Here is a 17,524-nt window from a genome sequence, read left to right as displayed (position 1 = left end):
ATACTGTTATAGATACTGTCATTAATACTGTCACACATACTGTCATAGATACGGTCATTAATACTGTCATTGATACTGTCAAACATACTGTTGTAGATACTGTCATTAATACTGTCACACATACTGTCATAGATACTGTCAAACATACTGTTATAGATACTGTAAAACATACTGTCATAGATACTGTCAAACATACTGTCATAGATACTGTCAAACATACTGTTATAGATACTGTCAAACATACTGTCATAGATACTGTCAAACATACTGTCAAAGATACTGTCAAACATACTGTCATAGATACTGTAAAACATACTGTCAATCATACTGTCATAGATACTGTCAAACATACTGTCAAACATACTGTCATAGATACTGTCAAAGATACTGTCATTAATACTGTCACACATACTGTTATAGATACTGTCATTAATACTGTCAAACATACTGTTATAGATACTGTCATTAATACTGTCAAACATACTGTTATAGATACTGTCATTAATACTGTCACACACACTGTCATAGATATGGTCATAGATACTGTCAAACATACTGTTATAAATACTGTCAAACATACTGTTATAGATACTGTCATTAATACTGTGACACATACTGCCATAGATACTGTCATTAATACTGTCATAGATACTGTCATTAATACTGTCACACATACTGTCATAGATACTGTCATTAATACTGTCATAGATATGGTCATTAATACTGTCATAGATACTGTCAAACATACTGTTATAGATACTGTCAAACATACTGTTATAGATAATGTCAAACATACTGTCATTAATACTGTTATAGATACGGTCATTAATACTGTCATAGATACTGTCAAACATACTGTTGTAGATACTGTTATAGATACTGTCATTAATACTGTCACACATACTGTCATAGATACTGTTATAGATACTGTCACACATACTGTCATAGATACAGTCATTAATACTGTCATAGATACTGTCAAACATACTGTTGTAGATACTGTTATAGATACTGTCATTAATACTGTCACACATACTGTCATAGATACAGTCATTAATACTGTCAAACATACTGTTATAGATACTGTAAAACATACTGTCATAGATACTGTCAAACATACTGTTATAGATACTGTAAAACATACTGTCATAGATACTGTCAAACATACTGTCATAGATACTGTCAAACATACTGTTATAGATACTGTCAAACATACTGTCATAGATACTGTAAAACATACTGTCAATCATACTGTCATAGATACTGTCAAACATACTGTCATAGATACTGTCAAAGATACTGTCATTAATACTGTCACACATACTGTTATAGATACTGTCAAACATACTGTCATAGATACTGTTATAGATACTGTCATTAATACTGTCAAACATACTGTCATAGATACTGTTATAGATACTGTCATTAATACTGTCAAACATACTGTCATAGATACTGTTATAGATACTGTCATTAATACTGTCAAACATACTGTCATAGATACTGTTATAGATACTGTCAAACATACTGTCATAGATACTGTCATAGATACTGTTATAGATACTGTCATTAATACTGTCAAACATACTGTTATAGATACTGTCATTAATACTGTCACACATACTGTTATAGATACTGTCATTAATACTGTCAAACATACTGTCATAGATACTGTTATAGATACTGTCATTAATACTGTCACACATACTGTCATAGATACTGTCAAACATACTGTCAAACATACTGTTATAGATACTGTCAAACATACTGTTATAGATACTGTTATAGATACTGTCATTAATACTGTAAAACATACTGTCATAGATACTGTCATTAATACTGTCAAACATACTGTCATAGATACTGTCAAACATACTGTTATAGATACTGTCATTAATACTGTTATAGATACTGTCATTAATACTGTTATAGATACTGTCATTAATACTGTCAAACATACTGTCATAGATACTGTTATAGATACTGTCATTAATACTGTCACACATACTGTCATAGATACTGTCAAACATCCTGTCAAACATACTGTTATAGATACTGTCAAACATACTGTTATAGATACTGTTGTAGATACTGTCATTAATACTGTAAAACATACTGTCATAGATACTGTCATTAATACTGTCAAACATACTGTCATAGATACTGTCATAGATACTGTCAAACATACTGTCAAACATACTGTCATAGATACTGTCAAACATACTGTTATAGATACTGTCAAACATACTGTCATAGATACTGTCATAGATACTGTCATTAATACTGTCAAACATTCTGTCATAGATACTGTCATTAATACTGTCATAGATACTGTCAAAGATACTGTCAAAGATACTGTCAAACATACTGTTATAGATAATGTCAAACATACTGTCATAGATACTGTAAAACATACTGTCATAGATACTGTCATTAATACTGTCAAACCTACTGTCATAGATACTGTCATAGATACTGTCATAGATACTGTCAAACATACTGTCATAGATACTGTCATAGATACTGTCATTAATACTGTCAAACATACTGTCATAGATACTGTCAAACATACTGTCATAGATACTGTCAAAGATACTGTCATTAATACTGTCAAACATACTGTTATAGATAATGTCAAACATACTGTCATAGATACTGTGAAACATACTGTCATAGATACTGTCATTAATACTGTCAAACCTACTGTCATAGATACTGTCAAACATACTGTTATAGATACTGTCAAACATACTGTCATAGATACTGTCATTAATACTGTTATAGATACTGTATAGATAAGCCTGCTGGCCTTACTGGGTAGATAGGAACATTAGCCTGCTGGCCTTACTGAGTCTATAGGAACATTAGCCTGCTGGCCTTACTGAGTCTATAGGAACATTAGCCTGCTGGCCTTACTGAGTGGATAGGAACATTAGCCTGCTGGCCTTACTGAGTGGATAGGAACATTAGCCTGCTGGCCTTACTGAGTCTACGGTGCCCTATACCTGCGCCCAGAGGGGACTAGTTCAAAGTCTGGGTACAGGGGTGGCTTAGGTCTAAAATGATTTTGTGAGCCTTGCAGAGGGCCCTGACCTTAAAGATCTCATCCAGGCCTGTCTGTTGGACTCCAAGTACCTTGGGGAGAGGCCCTGACCTTAAAGATCTCCTCCAGGCCTGTCTGTTTGACTCCAAGTACCTTGGGGAGGGCTCTGACCTTAAAGATCTCATCCAGGCCTGTCTGTTTGACTCCTGGTACCTTGTGGAGGGCCCTGACCTTAAAGATCTCATCCAGGCCGGTCTGTTTGACTCCTAGTACCTTGGGGAGGGCCCTGACCTTAAAGATCTCATCCAGGCCTGTCTGTCTGAGTCCAAGTACCTTGGGGAGGGCCCTGACCTTAAAGATCTCATCCAGGCCTGTCTGTTTGACTCCTGGTACCTTGTGGAGGGCCCTGACCTTAAAGATCTCATCCAGGCCTGTCTGTTTGACTCCTGGTACCTTGGGGAGGGCCCTGACCTTAAAGATCTCATCCAGGCCTGTCTGTTTGACTCCAAGTACCTTGGGGAGGGCCCTGACCTTAAAGATCTCATCCAGGCCTGTCTGTTTGACTCCTAGTACCTTGGGGCGGGCCCTGACCTTAAAGATCTCATCCAGGCCTGTCTGTTTGACTCCAAGTACCTTGCTTGCTGTGGTGATAATCCTTCTCAGCATATTTCTCTGGCTGACAGTAGCATTGCCAAACCAACAAACAATACAAAAAGTTAAAATATTCTCAATTAAATATTTGTAAAACAGAGTCAGTATAGTACAGTCTACATTAAAAGATCCCAGCTTTTTGAGAAAGTACAGTCTCTGTTGGCTCTTTGTAGACCAGGTCTGTACATTTACTCCACTGAAGCTTATTGTCCAAGAGGACACCCAGGTATTTGTATTCCTCTACAATCTCTATATTCTGATCACTGATAGATGTTGCAGAGGTGTTGTACACTTCCTGAAATCTATGCACATCTTTTTGGTCTTGATGGTATTGAGGACCAAGTGTGATTCCTCACACCACTCTACAAAGTCATCTAGGACCGGGCCATGATGTCCCTCGTCATCATGCAACAGGCTGATCAAGGCAGTGTCATCAGCGAACTTAACGAGGTGTCGGTCAGGATGGGAACTAGTACAACTATTATTGTACAAAATGTACAGAAGTGGAGACAAAACACATCCCTGAGGAGCGCCTGTGTTGGTATTGCGTATGTCCGACACGTGGGGACCTATTTTGACTCACTGTGAGCGTTGGCTCAGGAAGTCCAACAGCCACAAAACCAGCCCCCTCCCCATATAAGGAGAAGTCCCGAATGAGTCTCTGTGCCAGAATGTAGGGCTGGATTGTGTTGAAGGCAGAAGAAAAGTCAACAAACAGAACCCTGACATGGGATTTGACTCTAGATGTCTGTAGACCATGTTAATACCCCCTCTAGATGTCTATAGACCATGTTAATACCCCCTCTAGATGTCTATAGACCATGTTAATACCCCCTCTAGATGTCTGTAGACCATGTTAATACCCCCTCTAGATGTCTATAGACCATGTTAATACCCCCTCTAGATGTCTATAGACCATGTTAATACACCCTCTAGATGTCTGTAGACCATGTTAATACCCCTCTAGATGTCTACAGACCATGTTAATACCCCCTCTAGATGTCTATAGACCATGTTAATACCCCCTCTAGATGTCTGTAGACCATGTTAATACCCCCTCTAGATGTCTATAGACCATGTTAATACCCCCTCTAGATGTCTATAGACCATGTTAATACCCCCTCTAGATGTCTATAGACCATGTTAATACCCCTCTAGATGTCTGTAGACCATGTTAATACCCCCTCTAGATGTCTATAGACCATGTTAATACCCCCTCTAGATGTCTATAGACCATGTTAATACCCCCTCTAGATGTCTATAGACCATGTTAATACCCCTCTAGATGTCTATAGACCATGTTAATACCCCCTCTAGATGTCTATAGACCATGTTAATACCCCCTCTAGATGTCTATAGACCATGTTAATACCCCCTCTAGATGTCTGTAGACCATGTTAATACCCCCTCTAGATGTCTGTAGACCATGTTAATACCCCCTCTAGATGTCTATAGACCATGTTAATACCCCCTCTAGATGTCTATAGACCATGTTAATACCCCTCTAGATGTCTGTAGACCATGTTAATACCCCCCCCCTCTAGATGTCTATAGACCATGTTAATACCCCCTCTAGATGTCTATAGACCATGTTAATACCCCCTCTAGATGTCTATAGACCATGTTAATACCCCCCTCTAGATGTCTATAGACCATGTTAATACCCCCTCTAGATGTCTATAGACCATGTTAATACCCCCTCTAGATGTCTATAGACCATGTTAATACCCCCTCTAGATGTCTATAGACCATGTTAATACCCCCTCTAGATGTCTATAGACCATGTTAATACCCCCTCTAGATGTCTATAGACCATGTTAATACCCCCTCTAGATGTCTATAGACCATGTTAATACCCCTCTAGATGTCTATAGACCATGTTAATACCCCTCTAGATGTCTATAGACCATGTTAATACCCCCTCTAGATGTCTATAGACCATGTTAATACCCCCTCTAGACGTCTATAGACCATGTTAATACCCCTCTAGATGTCTATAGACCATGATAATACCCCTCTAGATGTCTGTAGACCATGTTAATACCCCTCTAGATGTCTGTAGACGACCATGTTAATACCCCCTCTAGATGTCTGTAGATGTACCATGTTAATACCCCCTCTAGATGTCTGTAGACGACCATGTTAATACCCCCTCTAGATGTCTATAGACCATGTTAATACCCCCTCTAGATGTCTATAGACCATGTTAATACCCCCTGTAGACCATCTAGATGTCTATAGACCATGTTAATACCCCTCTAGATGTCTATAGACCATGTTAATACCCCCTCTAGATGTCTATAGACCATGTTAATACCCCCTCTAGATGTCTATAGACCATGTTAATACCCCCTCTAGATGTCTGTAGACCATGTTACTACCCCCTCTAGATGTCTATAGACCATGTTAATACCCCCTCTAGATGTCTGTAGACCATGTTAATACCCCCTCTAGATGTCTATAGACCATGTTAAGGAGGGTAAGAATGGCATCATCAACTCCTCTGCTAGGCTGATAGGCAAACTGAAATGGGTCGAGAAGCTTCTGGGTGACGCTGAGAATATGAATACGTTTCTCAAGGCATTTCATTACTAAGGATGTCAAGGCGACAGGGCGGTAGTCATTCAGCACAGAGGGATTAGATGCTTTAGGAATGGGTATAATTATTGAGGTTTTCCACAATACCGGCACGTGTTGCTGGTCGAGTGAGGATTGGAAAATGTCTGTTAAAAACACCGGCCGGTTGTTCAGCACAGTGCTTTAACACATGTCCACTCATTTAGTCTGGTCCTGGGCTTTTGTATGTGTTACATCCCCTGAACAACTTTAAAACATCATCAGACTGTTGAACAACAACTCTCTCAAACATTTTATAATGATGCTTCCGTTTGTTTTTACCTCAGACACAAAGCTGTCTGATTCACTAAGTAAAAGCCTGCCCAGTGGTTGATCACCCCTACTACAGATCATTCTGCACAATCTAAATCATTAAAAGACAGTCGAGTAAATAGCTGACTAACCTTTTATTAGACGTGACAGAGTAGACCAAGATGTATCCATTGATATCTATGGAATAGGTCTGAGGAAATATAGAGTATTCATCCTGGAAAAGACAGAGAGGGAGAGAGGAGAGAGAGGAAAGGGGAGGAGAAAGAGAGACAGAGAAATGTGTGAAATAAGTACTTAGCCTGCATACTGTAACATAGTGTCCCAATGTCCATACTAGTATACCGCTTAGAATCTAGGCCTTAGTGTCAGAGAGTAAAGCAATGTACCCAGCAAGCATTCTAATTAGAGGTAGGGCGCATTCTAGAGTGGGTAGCCTGTGTTCTACAATTCTAATGGTGATACGACATCATGAGATCCCCAACCACGAGTCAACGTAGAAATGTAAGGTCTTGTATAAATGTTTTTTCAAAATAAATCCCTGTGGTGCGTGACTACTACCTGTCCTGCTGTGTCTACCAACTGCAGGTGGTATTCTTGTCCGTTTATCGTGATCATCTTGGTGAACGCTGCGGCAAAAGAGAGAAGAGAAAGAAAAGTCCCCTTGTATGTTGTGATGGAGTTGTCTATGACTGCCTAGAGATGTGCTCCAATAGCTGGGAAGGGACTTCTGCTGTTTCGGGGCAAAGAGGAGTCGTATAGTCTTGCTCGGTCAATTGAAGTGTCGTGTTGTCTCCATAGTAATTAACATCGGTCTTGTCCTACAGGGTTCTGGCTGCTGATAGCTATTGTAATGAGGAAACATGGACTTACTATGGCTGTGATACTGTATGTGGTTGTCTCACCTAGTTATCTTCAGATGAATGCACTAACTGTAAGTGGCTCTAGAAAAGAGTCTACTAAATTATTCACTACCGTAGTGGATCTAGATAAGAGAGTCTGCTAAATGACTCACTACTGTAGTGGCTCTAGATAAGAGAGTCTGCTAAATGATTCACTACTGTAGTGGCTCTGGATAAGAGAGTCTGCTAAATTATTCACTACCGTAGTGGATCTGGATAAGAGAGTCAGCTTAGTGGTTCTGGATAAGAGAGTCTGCTAAATGATTCACTACTGTAGTGGCTCTGGATAAGAGAGTCTGCTAAATGACTCACTACTGTAGTGGCTCTGGATAAGAGAGTCTGCTAAATGACTCACATGGAATGTGAATCTACTACTTCAGGCAAACGGACGAACGGGGGATGTGGAGGAGGATGTGGAGAAGGAGGATGTGGAGAAGGAGGAGGAGGATGTGGAGAGGGAGGATGTGGAGAAGGAGGATGTGGAGGAGGATGTGGAGAAGGAGGATGTGGAGGAGGAGGATGTGGAGAAGGAGGATGTGGAGGAGGAGGATGTGGAGAAGGAGGATGTGGAGAAGGAGGATGTGGAGGATGTGGAGAAGGAGGATGTGGAGAAGGAGGATGTGGAGAAGGAGGAGGTGGGTGTGGAGAAGGAGGATGTGGAGAAGGAGGATGTGGAGAAGGATGTGGAGAAGGAGGAGGAGGATGTGGAGAATGAGGATGTGGAGAAGGAGGATGTGGAGGAGGATGTGGAGAAGGATGTGGAGAAGGATGTGGAGAATGAGGATGTGGAGAAGGAGGATGTGGAGAAGGATGTGGAGAATGAGGATGTGGAGAAGGAGGATGTGGAGAAGGAGGAGGAGGATGTGGAGAAGGGGGAGGAGGATGTGGAGGAGGAGGATGAGGAGGACGATGAGGATGTGGAGGAGGAGGATGTGGAGAAGGAGAAGGAGGATGTGGAGAAGGAGGATGTGGAGAAGGAGGAGGAGGATGTGGAGAAGGAGGATGTGGAGAAGGATGTGGAGAATGAGGATGTGGAGAAGGAGGATGTGGAGAAGGATGTGGAGAATGAGGATGTGGAGAAGGAGGATGTGGAGAAGGAGGAGGAGGATGTGGAGAAGGGGGAGGAGGATGTGGAGGAGGAGGATGTGGAGAAGGAGAAGGAGGATGTGGAGAAGGAGGATGTGGAGAAAGGATGTGGAGAAGGAGGAGGAGGATGTGGAGAAGGAGGATGTGGAGAAGGAGGATGTGGAGAATGAGGATGTGGAGAAGGAGGAGGAGGATGTGGAGAATGAGGATGTGGAGAATGAGGAGGAGGATGTGGAGAAGGGGGAGGAGGATGTGGAGAAGGGGGATGAGGATGTGGAGGAGGAGGATGTGGAGGAGGATGAGGATGTGGAGGATATGGAGGAGGATGTGAAGGAGGAGGATGATGTGGAGGAGGAAGAGGAGGATGTGGAGAAGGAGGAGGAGGATGTGGAGAAGGAGGATGTGGAGAAGGAGGATGAGGATGTGGAGAAGGAGGATGTGGAGAAGGGGGATGTGGAGGAGGAGGAGGATGTGGAGGAGAAGGATGTGGAGGAGGAGGATGTGGAGGAGGAAGATGTGGAGGAGGAAGATGTGGAGAAGGAGGATGTGGAGAAGGAGGATGTGGAGAAGGAAGATGTGGAGAAGGAGGATGTGGAGAAGGAGGATGTGGAGAAGGAGGATGTGGAGAAGGAGGATGTGGAGAAGGAGGATGTGGAGGAGGAGGATGTGGAGGAGGAGGATGTGGAGAAGGAGGATGTGGAGGAGGAGGATGTGGAGAAGGAGGATGTGGAGAAGGAGGATGTGGAGAAGGAGAAGGAGGATGTGGAGAAGGAGGATGTGGAGAAGGAGGGTGTGGAGAAGGAGGGTGTAGAGAAGGAGGGTGTGGAGAAGGAGGATGAGAATGTGGAGAAGGATGATGTGGAGAAGGAGGAGGCGGATGTGGAGAAGGAGGATGTGGAGAAGGAGGATGTGGAGAAGGAGGAGGAGGATGTGGAGGAGGATGAGGAGGACGATGAGGATGTGGAGGAGGATGAGGATGTGGAGGAGGATGTGGAGGAGGATGTGAAGGAGGAGGAGGATGATGTGGAGGAGGAAGAGGAGGATGTGGAGAAGGAGGAGGAGGATGTGGAGGAGGATGAGGAGGACGATGAGGACGTGGAGGAGGATGAGGATGTGGAGGAGGATGTGGAGGAGGATGTGAAGGAGGAGGAGGATGATGTGGAGGAGGAAGAGGAGGATGTGGAGAAGGAGGAGGAGGATGTGGAGAAGGAGGATGTGGAGAAGGAGGAGGAGGAGGATGATGTGGAGGAGGAGGAGGAATAGGAGGATGTGGAGGAGGATGTGGAGGAGGAGGATGTGGAGGAGGAAGAGGAGGATGTGGAGGATGTGGAGAAGGAGGAAGTGGAAGAGGAGGATGTGGAGGAGGAAGAGGAGGAGGATGTGGAGGATGTGAAGAAGGAGGATGTGGAGAAGGAGGATGTGGAGAAGAGGAGGGGATGTGGAGAAGAGGAGGAGGATGTGGAGAAGGAAGAGGAGGATGTGGAGGAGGATGTGGAGGAGGAAGAGGAGGATGTGGAGGAGGAAGAGGAGGATGTGGAGGAGGATGTGGAGAAGGAGGGGATGTGGAGAAGGAGGATGTGGAGAAGGAGGGTGTGGAGAAGGAGGAGGAGAATGTGGAGAAGGATGATGTGGAGAAGGAGGAGGAGAATGTGGAGAAGGATGATGTGGAGAAGGAGGAGGCGGATGTGGAGAAGGAGGATGTGGAGAAGGAGGATGTGGAGAAGGAGGAGGAGGATGTGGAGAAGGAGGATGTGGAGAAGGGGGAGGAGGATGTGGAGGAGGACGATGAGGAGGACGATGAGGATGTGGAGGAGGAGGATGTGGAGAAGGAGAAGGAGGATGTGGAGAAGGAGGAGGCGGATGTGGAGAAGGAGGATGTGGAGAAGGAGGATGTGGAGAAAGAGAAGGAGGATGTGGAGAAGGAGGATGTGGAGAATGAGGATGTGGAGAAGGAGGAGGCGGATGTGGAGAAGGAGGATGTGGAGAAGGAGGAGGAGGATGTGGAGAATGAGGAGGAGGATGTGGAGAAGGGGGAGGAGGATGTGGAGGAGGAGGATGAGGATGTGGAGGAGGAGGATGAGGATGTGGAGGAGGAGGATGAGGATGTGGAGGAGGAGGATGAGGATGTGGAGGAGGATGAGGATGTGGAGGAGGATGTGAAGGAGGAGGATGATGTGGAGGAGGAAGAGGAGGATGTGGAGAAGGGGGAGGAGGATGTGGAGAAGGAGGAGGAGGATGTGGAGAAGGAGGAGGAGGATGTGGAGAAGGAGGAGGAGGATGTGGAGAAAGAAGATGTGGAGGAGGAGGAGGAGGATGTGGAGAAGGAGGGTGTGGAGAAGGAGGATGAGAATGTGGAGAAGGATGATGTGGAGAAGGAGGAGGCGGATGTGGAGAAGGAGGATGTGGAGAAGGGGGAGGAGGATGTGGAGGAGGATGAGGAGGACGATGAGGATGTGGAGGAGGATGAGGATGTGGAGGAGGATGTGGAGGAGGATGTGAAGGAGGAGGATGATGTGGAGGAAGAGGAGGATGTGGAGAAGGAGGAGGAGGATGTGGAGAAGGAGGAGGAGGATGTGGAGGAGGAAGAGGAGGATGTGGAGGAGGAGGATGTGGAGGAGGAAGAGGAGGATGTGGAGGATGTGGAGAAGGAGGAAGTGGAAGAGGAGGATGTGGAGGATGTGGAGGAGGAAGAGGAGGAGGATGTGGAGGATGTGAAGAAGGAGGATGTGGAGAAGGAGGATGTGGAGAAGAGGAGGGGATGTGGAGAAGAGGAGGAGGATGTGGAGAAGGAAGAGGAGGATGGGAGGAGGATGTGGAGGAGGATGTGGAGGAGGAGGAGGATGTGGAGGAGGAAAGAGGAGGATGTGGGTGAGGAGGAGGATGTGGAGGAGGAAAGAGGAGGATGTGGAGGAGGATGTGGAGAAGGAGGGGATGTGGAGAAGGAGGAGGATGTGGAGAAGGAGGATGTGGAGAAGGAGGATGTGGAGAAGGAGGGTGTGGAGAAGGAGAATGTGGAGAAGGATGATGTGGAGAAGCAGGAGGAGAATGTGGAGAAGGAGGAGGCGGATGTGGAGAAGGAAGATGTGGAGAAGGAGGAGGCAGATGTGGAGAAGGAGGATGTGGAGAAGGGGAGGAGGATGTGGAGGAGGAGGATGTGGAGGAGGATGTGGAGGAGGAGATGTGGAGAAGGAGAAGGAGGATGTGGAGAAGGAGGAGGCGGATGTGGAGAAGGAGGATGTGGAGAAGGAGGATGTGGAGAAAGAGAAGGAGGATGTGAGAAGGAGGATGTGGAGAATGAGGATGTGGAGAAGGATGGTGGGAGAAGGAGGGTGTAGAGAAGGAGGGTGTGGAGAAGGAGGATGAGAATGTGGAGAAGGATGATGTGGAGAAGGAGGAGGCGGATGTGGAGAAGGAGGATGTGGAGAAGGAGGAGGAGGATGAGGATGTGGAGGAGGATGAGGATGTGGAGGAGGATGTGAAGGAGGAGGATGATGTGGAGGAGGAAGAGGAGGATGTGGAGAAGGGGAGGAGGATGTGGAGAAGGAGGAGGAGGATGGAGAAGGAGGAGGAGGATGTGGAGAAGGAGGATGTGGAGAAGGAGGAGGAGGATGTGGAGAAAGAAGATGTGGAGGAGGAGGAGGAGGATGTGGAGAAGGAGGGTGGGAGAAGGAGGATGAGAATGTGGAGAAGGATGATGTGGAGAAGGAGGAGGCGGATGTGGAGAAGGAGGATGGGAGAAGGGGGAGGAGGATGTGGGAGGATGAGGAGGACGATGAGGATGTGGAGGAGGATGAGGATGTGGAGGAGGATGTGGAGGAGGATGTGAAGGAGGAGGATGATGTGGAGGAAGAGGAGGATGTGGAGAAGGAGGAGGAGGATGTGGAGAAGGAGGAGGAGGATGTGAGGAGGAAGAGGAGGATGTGGAGGAGGAGGATGTGGAGGAGGAAGAGGAGGATGTGGAGGATGTGGAGAAGGAGTAAGTGGAAGAGGAGGATGTGGAGGATGTGGAGGAGGAAGAGGAGGATGGGAGGATGTGGAGAAGGAGGAAGTGGAAGAGGAGGATGAGGATGGAGGAGGAAGAGGAGGAGGATGGAGGATGTGAAGAAGGAGGATGTGGAGAAGGAGGATGTGGAGAAGAGGAGGGGATGTGGAGAAGAGGAGGAGGATGGGAGAAGGAAGAGGAGGATGTGGAGGAGGATGTGAGGAGGAGGAGGATGTGGAGGAGGAGGAGGATGTGGAGGAGGAAAGAGGAGGATGTGGGTGAGGAGGAGGATGTGGAGGAGGAAAGAGGAGGATGTGGAGGAGGATGTGGAGAAGGAGGGGATGTGGAGAAGGAGGAGGATGTGGAGAAGGAGGATGTGGAGAAGGAGGATGTGGAGAAGGAGGGTGGAGAAGGAGAATGTGGAGAAGGATGATGTGGAGAAGCAGGAGGAGAATGTGGAGAAGGAGGAGGCGGATGTGGAGAAGGAGGATGTGGAGAAGGAGGAGGCAGATGTGGAGAAGGAGGATGTGGAGAAGGGGGAGGAGGATGTGGAGGAGGAGGATGTGGAGGAGGATGAGGATGTGGAGGAGGATGTGGAGGAGGAGGATGTGAGAAGGAGAAGGAGGATGTGGAGAAGGAGGAGGCGGATGTGGAGAAGGAGGATGTGGAGAAGGAGGATGTGGAGAAAGAGAAGGAGGATGTGGAGAAGGAGGATGTGGAGAATGAGGATGTGGAGAAGGATGGTGGAGAAGGAGGGTGTAGAGAAGGAGGGTGTGGAGAAGGAGGATGAGAATGTGGAGAAGGATGATGTGGAGAAGGAGGAGGCGGATGTGGAGAAGGAGGATGTGGAGAAGGAGGATGTGGAGAAGGATGTGAAGGAGGAGGATGATGGAGGAGGAAGAGGAGGATGTGGAGAAGGGGAGGAGGATGTGGAGAAGGAAGGAGGATGTGGAGAAGGAGGAGGAGGATGTGGAGAAGGAGGATGTGGAGAAGGAGGAGGAGGATGTGGAGAAAGAAGATGTGGAGGAGGAGGAGGAGGATGTGGAGAAGGAGGGTGTGGAGAAGGAGGATGAGAATGTGGAGAAGGATGATGTGGAGAAGGAGGAGGCGATGTGGAGAAGGAGGATGTGGAGAAGGGGGAGGAGGATGTGGAGGAGGATGAGGAGGACGATGAGGATGTGGAGGAGGATGAGGATGTGGAGGAGGATGTGAAGGAGGAGGAGGATGATGTGGAGAAGGAGGAGGAGGATGTGGAGAAGGAGGAGGAGGATGTGGAGAAGGAGGAGGAGGATGTGGAGGAGGAAGAGGAGGATGGGAGGAGGAGGATGTGGAGGAGGAGGAGGAGGATGTGGAGGATGTGGAGAAGGAGGAAGTGGAAGAGGAGGATGTGGAGGATGTGGAGGAGGAAGAGGAGGAGGATGTGGAGGATGTGAAGAAGGAGGATGTGGAGAAGGAGGATGTGGAGAAGAGGAGGGGATGTGGAGAAGAGGAGGAGGATGTGGAGAAGGAAGAGGAGGATGTGGGAGGAGGATGTGGAGGAGGAGGAGGATGTGGAGGAGGAGGAGGATGTGGAGGAGGAAAGAGGAGGATGAGGATGTGGAGGAGGATGAGGATGTGGAGGAGGATGTGAAGGAGGAGGATGATGTGGAGGAAGAGGAGGATGTGGAGAAGGAGGAGGAGGATGTGGAGAAGGAGGAGGAGGATGTGGAGGAGGAAGAGGAGGATGGGAGGAGGAGGATGTGGAGGAGGAAGAGGAGGATGTGGAGGATGTGGAGAAGGAGTAAGTGGAAGAGGAGGATGTGGAGGATGTGGAGGAGGAAGAGGAGGAGGATGTGGAGGATGTGAAGAAGGAGGATGGAGAAGGAGGATGTGGAGAAGAGGAGGGGATGTGGAGAAGAGGAGGAGGATGTGGAGAAGGAAGAGGAGGATGTGGAGGAGGATGTGGAGGGAGGAGGAGGATGGGAGGAGGAGGAGGATGTGGAGGAGGAAAGAGGAGGATGTGGGTGAGGAGGAGGATGTGGAGGAGGAAAGAGGAGGATGTGGAGGAGGATGTGGAGAAGGAGGGGATGTGGAGAAGGAGGAGGATGTGGAGAAGGAGGATGTGGAGAAGGAGGATGTGGAGAAGGAGGGTGTGGAGAAGGAGAATGTGGAGAAGGATGATGTGGAGAAGCAGGAGGAGAATGTGGAGAAGGAGGAGGCGGATGTGGAGAAGGAGGATGTGGAGAAGGAGGAGGCAGATGTGGAGAAGGAGGATGTGGAGAAGGGGGAGGAGGATGTGGAGGAGGAGGATGAGGAGGACGATGAGGATGTGGAGGAGGAGGATGTGAAGAAGGAGAAGGAGGATGTGAGAAGGAGGAGGCGGATGTGGAGAAGGAGGATGTGGAGAAGGAGGATGTGGAGAAAGAGAAGGAGGATGTGGAGAAAAGAGAAGGAGGATGTGGAGAAGGAGGATGTGGAGAATGAGGATGTGGAGAAGGAGGAGGCGGATGTGAGAAGTAGGATGTGGAGAAGGAGGAGGAGGATGTGGAGAATGAGGAGGAAGGGATGTGGAGAAGTAGGATGTGGAGAAGGAGGAGGAGGATGTGGAGAATGAGGAGGAGGATGTGGAGAAGGAGGAGGCGGATGTGAGAAGGAGGATGTGGAGAATGAGGAGATGGAGAAGGAGGAGGCGAATGGGGAGAAAGTGAGAGATATGAGAAGGAGAAGGAGGATGTGGAGAAATAGGGGAAGATGTGGATATGAAAGGGGAGGAGGATGGAGAGGAAGAGGATGAGGGATATGGAGGAGGAGGATGAGGATGTGGAGGAGGAGGATGAAAGGATGTGGATGTGGAGAGATGAGGATGTGGAGGAGAGATGAGGATATGGAGGAGGATAGGAAAGAGGAGAATGATGTGGAGGAGGAAGAGGGAGGATGTGGAGGGAGGAAGGAGAGGATGTGGAGAAGGAGGAGGAGGATGAGAAGGAGAGGAAGGGATGTGGAGAAGGAGGAGGAGGATGAGATAGAAAGAAGATGTGGAGGGAAGAGGATAAATGGAGAAGGAAGGGCCCAGAGAGGAAGAGATAATAGAGGAAGGAATGTGAAGAAGAGATGTAGAAGAAAGGAGAATTAGCCAGAAAGAAGTGTGAAGAAAGGAAGAGATGTGGAAGGAGGGTGTGGAGAAGAGGTGTGGAGAAGGAGTGTGGAGAGAAGGAGGATGTGGAGGGAGGATGTGGAGAAGGAGGATGTGGAGAAGGAGGATGTGGAGAAGGAGGAGGTGGAGAAGGAGGGTGTGGAGAAAAGGAGGATGTGGAGAAAGGAAGGGATGTGGAGAAGTGTTGAGAAAGGAGGATGTGGAAGAAGCATGTGGAGAAGGAGCATGTGGAAGAAGAGCATGTGGAGAAGGAGCATGTGGAGGAAGGAGATGTGGAGAAGGAGGAGAATGTGGAAGGATGATGTGGGAGAGAAGGAAGAGAGCGGATGTGGAAAGAGAGATGTAGAGAAAGGAAGAGATATGGAGAGAAAAGGAAGATATGGCAAGTAGTAGAGAGATGTAGAGGAGGAATGAGATATGAAGGAGATATGAAGAAGAGAAGACCAATGTGAAAAAGGAAGGAAGAGATATGTAGAGAAGAGGAAGGAAGAGATATGAAGAAAAAGAGAGAGGAAGAGATAAAAAGGAAGAATGAGAGGGAAGGAAGAGATATGGAAGATGTAGAGATGGTAGAGAAAGAGAGAGATGTGGAGAGATATGAAGAAATGGAAGAGATGGCAGAAAGGAGATGTGGAGAAAAGAAGAGGGATGTAGAGAAGGAGGAGAGGATGTGAAAGGGAGGGAGAATAATGTAAGAGGAAAAAGAAGGAAGAGATGTGGAAGGAGATGTGAAAAAGGAGGATGGAGAAGGAAGGAAGAGGAGGATGGAAGGAAGAGGATATGAGAGAAAGAAGAAAGAAGGATGTGAAGGCAAAGAGGAAGAGATATGGAAAAGAGAGAGTGAAGGAAGGGGAAGGAAGAGATGTAGAGAAAAGGAAGATATGGAAGGAAGAGATATGGAAGAGGAAGAAAGGAAGGAATGAAGGGAGATATAGAGAGAAAAGGAAGGAGGATGTGGAGAAGGAGGAGGAGGATGAGGAGGAGGGAGAGGATGTGGAGAATGAGATGTAGGAGGAGAAGGGCTGTAAAATCAGACTCCACTTCACTACTAAGACACTGTATATTTACTGGTAAAGAAGGCTATTATAGAGAGAGGGGAACCGTGTGTGTGTGGTGTGGTGTGGTGTGGTGTGTGTGGTGTGGTGTGGGTGTGGTGTGTGTGTGGTGTGTGGTGTGGTGTGTGTGGTGTGGTGTGTGTGTGTGTGTGTGTGTGGTGTGTGTGGTGTGGTGGTGTGGGTGTGGTGTGTGTGGTGTGGTGGTGTGGTGTGGTGTGGTGTGTGGTGTGTGTGTGGTGGTGTGTGTGTGGTGTGGTGTGTGGTGTGGTGTGTGTGGTGTGTGTGTGTGTGGTGTGTGTGTGTGGGTGTGGTGTGTGTGGTGTGGTGTGTGTGTGGTGTGGTGTGGTGGTGTGGTGTGTGTGGTGTGTGGTGTGGTGTGGTGTGTGGTGTGTGGTGTGGTGTGTGTGTGTGGCAGTGTGTGTGGTATGTGTGTGTGTGTGTGTGTGGTGTGGTGTGTGTGTGGTGTGGTGTGTGTGGTGTGTGTGGTGTGGTGTGTGTGGTGTGTGTGTGTGTGGTGTGTGTGTGGTGTGGTGTGTGTGGTGTGTGTGTGTGGTGTGGTGTGTGTGGTGTGGTGTGTGTGTGGTGTGGTGTGGTGTGTGTGTTGTGGTGTGTGTGTGGTGTGTGTGTGGTGTGGTGTGTGTGTGGTGTGGTGTGGTGTGTGTGTGTGGTGTGGTGTGTGTGGTGTGGTGTGTGTGTGTGTATATGTGTGGTGTGTGTGTGTGTGTGGTGTGGTGTGTGTGTGGTGTGGTGTGTGTGTGGTGTGTGTGTGTGTGGTGTGGTGTGTGT

At 47.3% G+C, this 17,524-nt stretch overlaps 1 protein-coding gene across 1 annotated transcript in view; it reads right to left on the bottom strand.

Moving 5' to 3' along the window:
- LOC121843888 (GTP-binding protein Rheb-like) overlaps nt 1–17,524 on the bottom strand; it is a 42,428-nt gene that overhangs the window by 13,694 nt on the left and 11,210 nt on the right. The window contains exons 3-4 of the mRNA XM_042313755.1: nt 7,142–7,209; nt 6,715–6,797 (exon numbers count right to left, since the gene is read on the bottom strand). Coding sequence (XP_042169689.1) covers nt 6,715–6,797; nt 7,142–7,209 — 151 coding nt within the window. The remainder of the gene's footprint in view (nt 1–6,714; nt 6,798–7,141; nt 7,210–17,524) is intronic.

This window comes from Oncorhynchus tshawytscha, unplaced genomic scaffold (genome assembly GCF_018296145.1).
Source record: "Oncorhynchus tshawytscha isolate Ot180627B unplaced genomic scaffold, Otsh_v2.0 Un_contig_13987_pilon_pilon, whole genome shotgun sequence".
NCBI classification, from domain to species: domain Eukaryota; kingdom Metazoa; phylum Chordata; class Actinopteri; order Salmoniformes; family Salmonidae; genus Oncorhynchus; species Oncorhynchus tshawytscha.
Note: the sequence above shows the minus strand (reverse complement) of the source record. Positions and strands in the feature narration are given on the sequence as shown.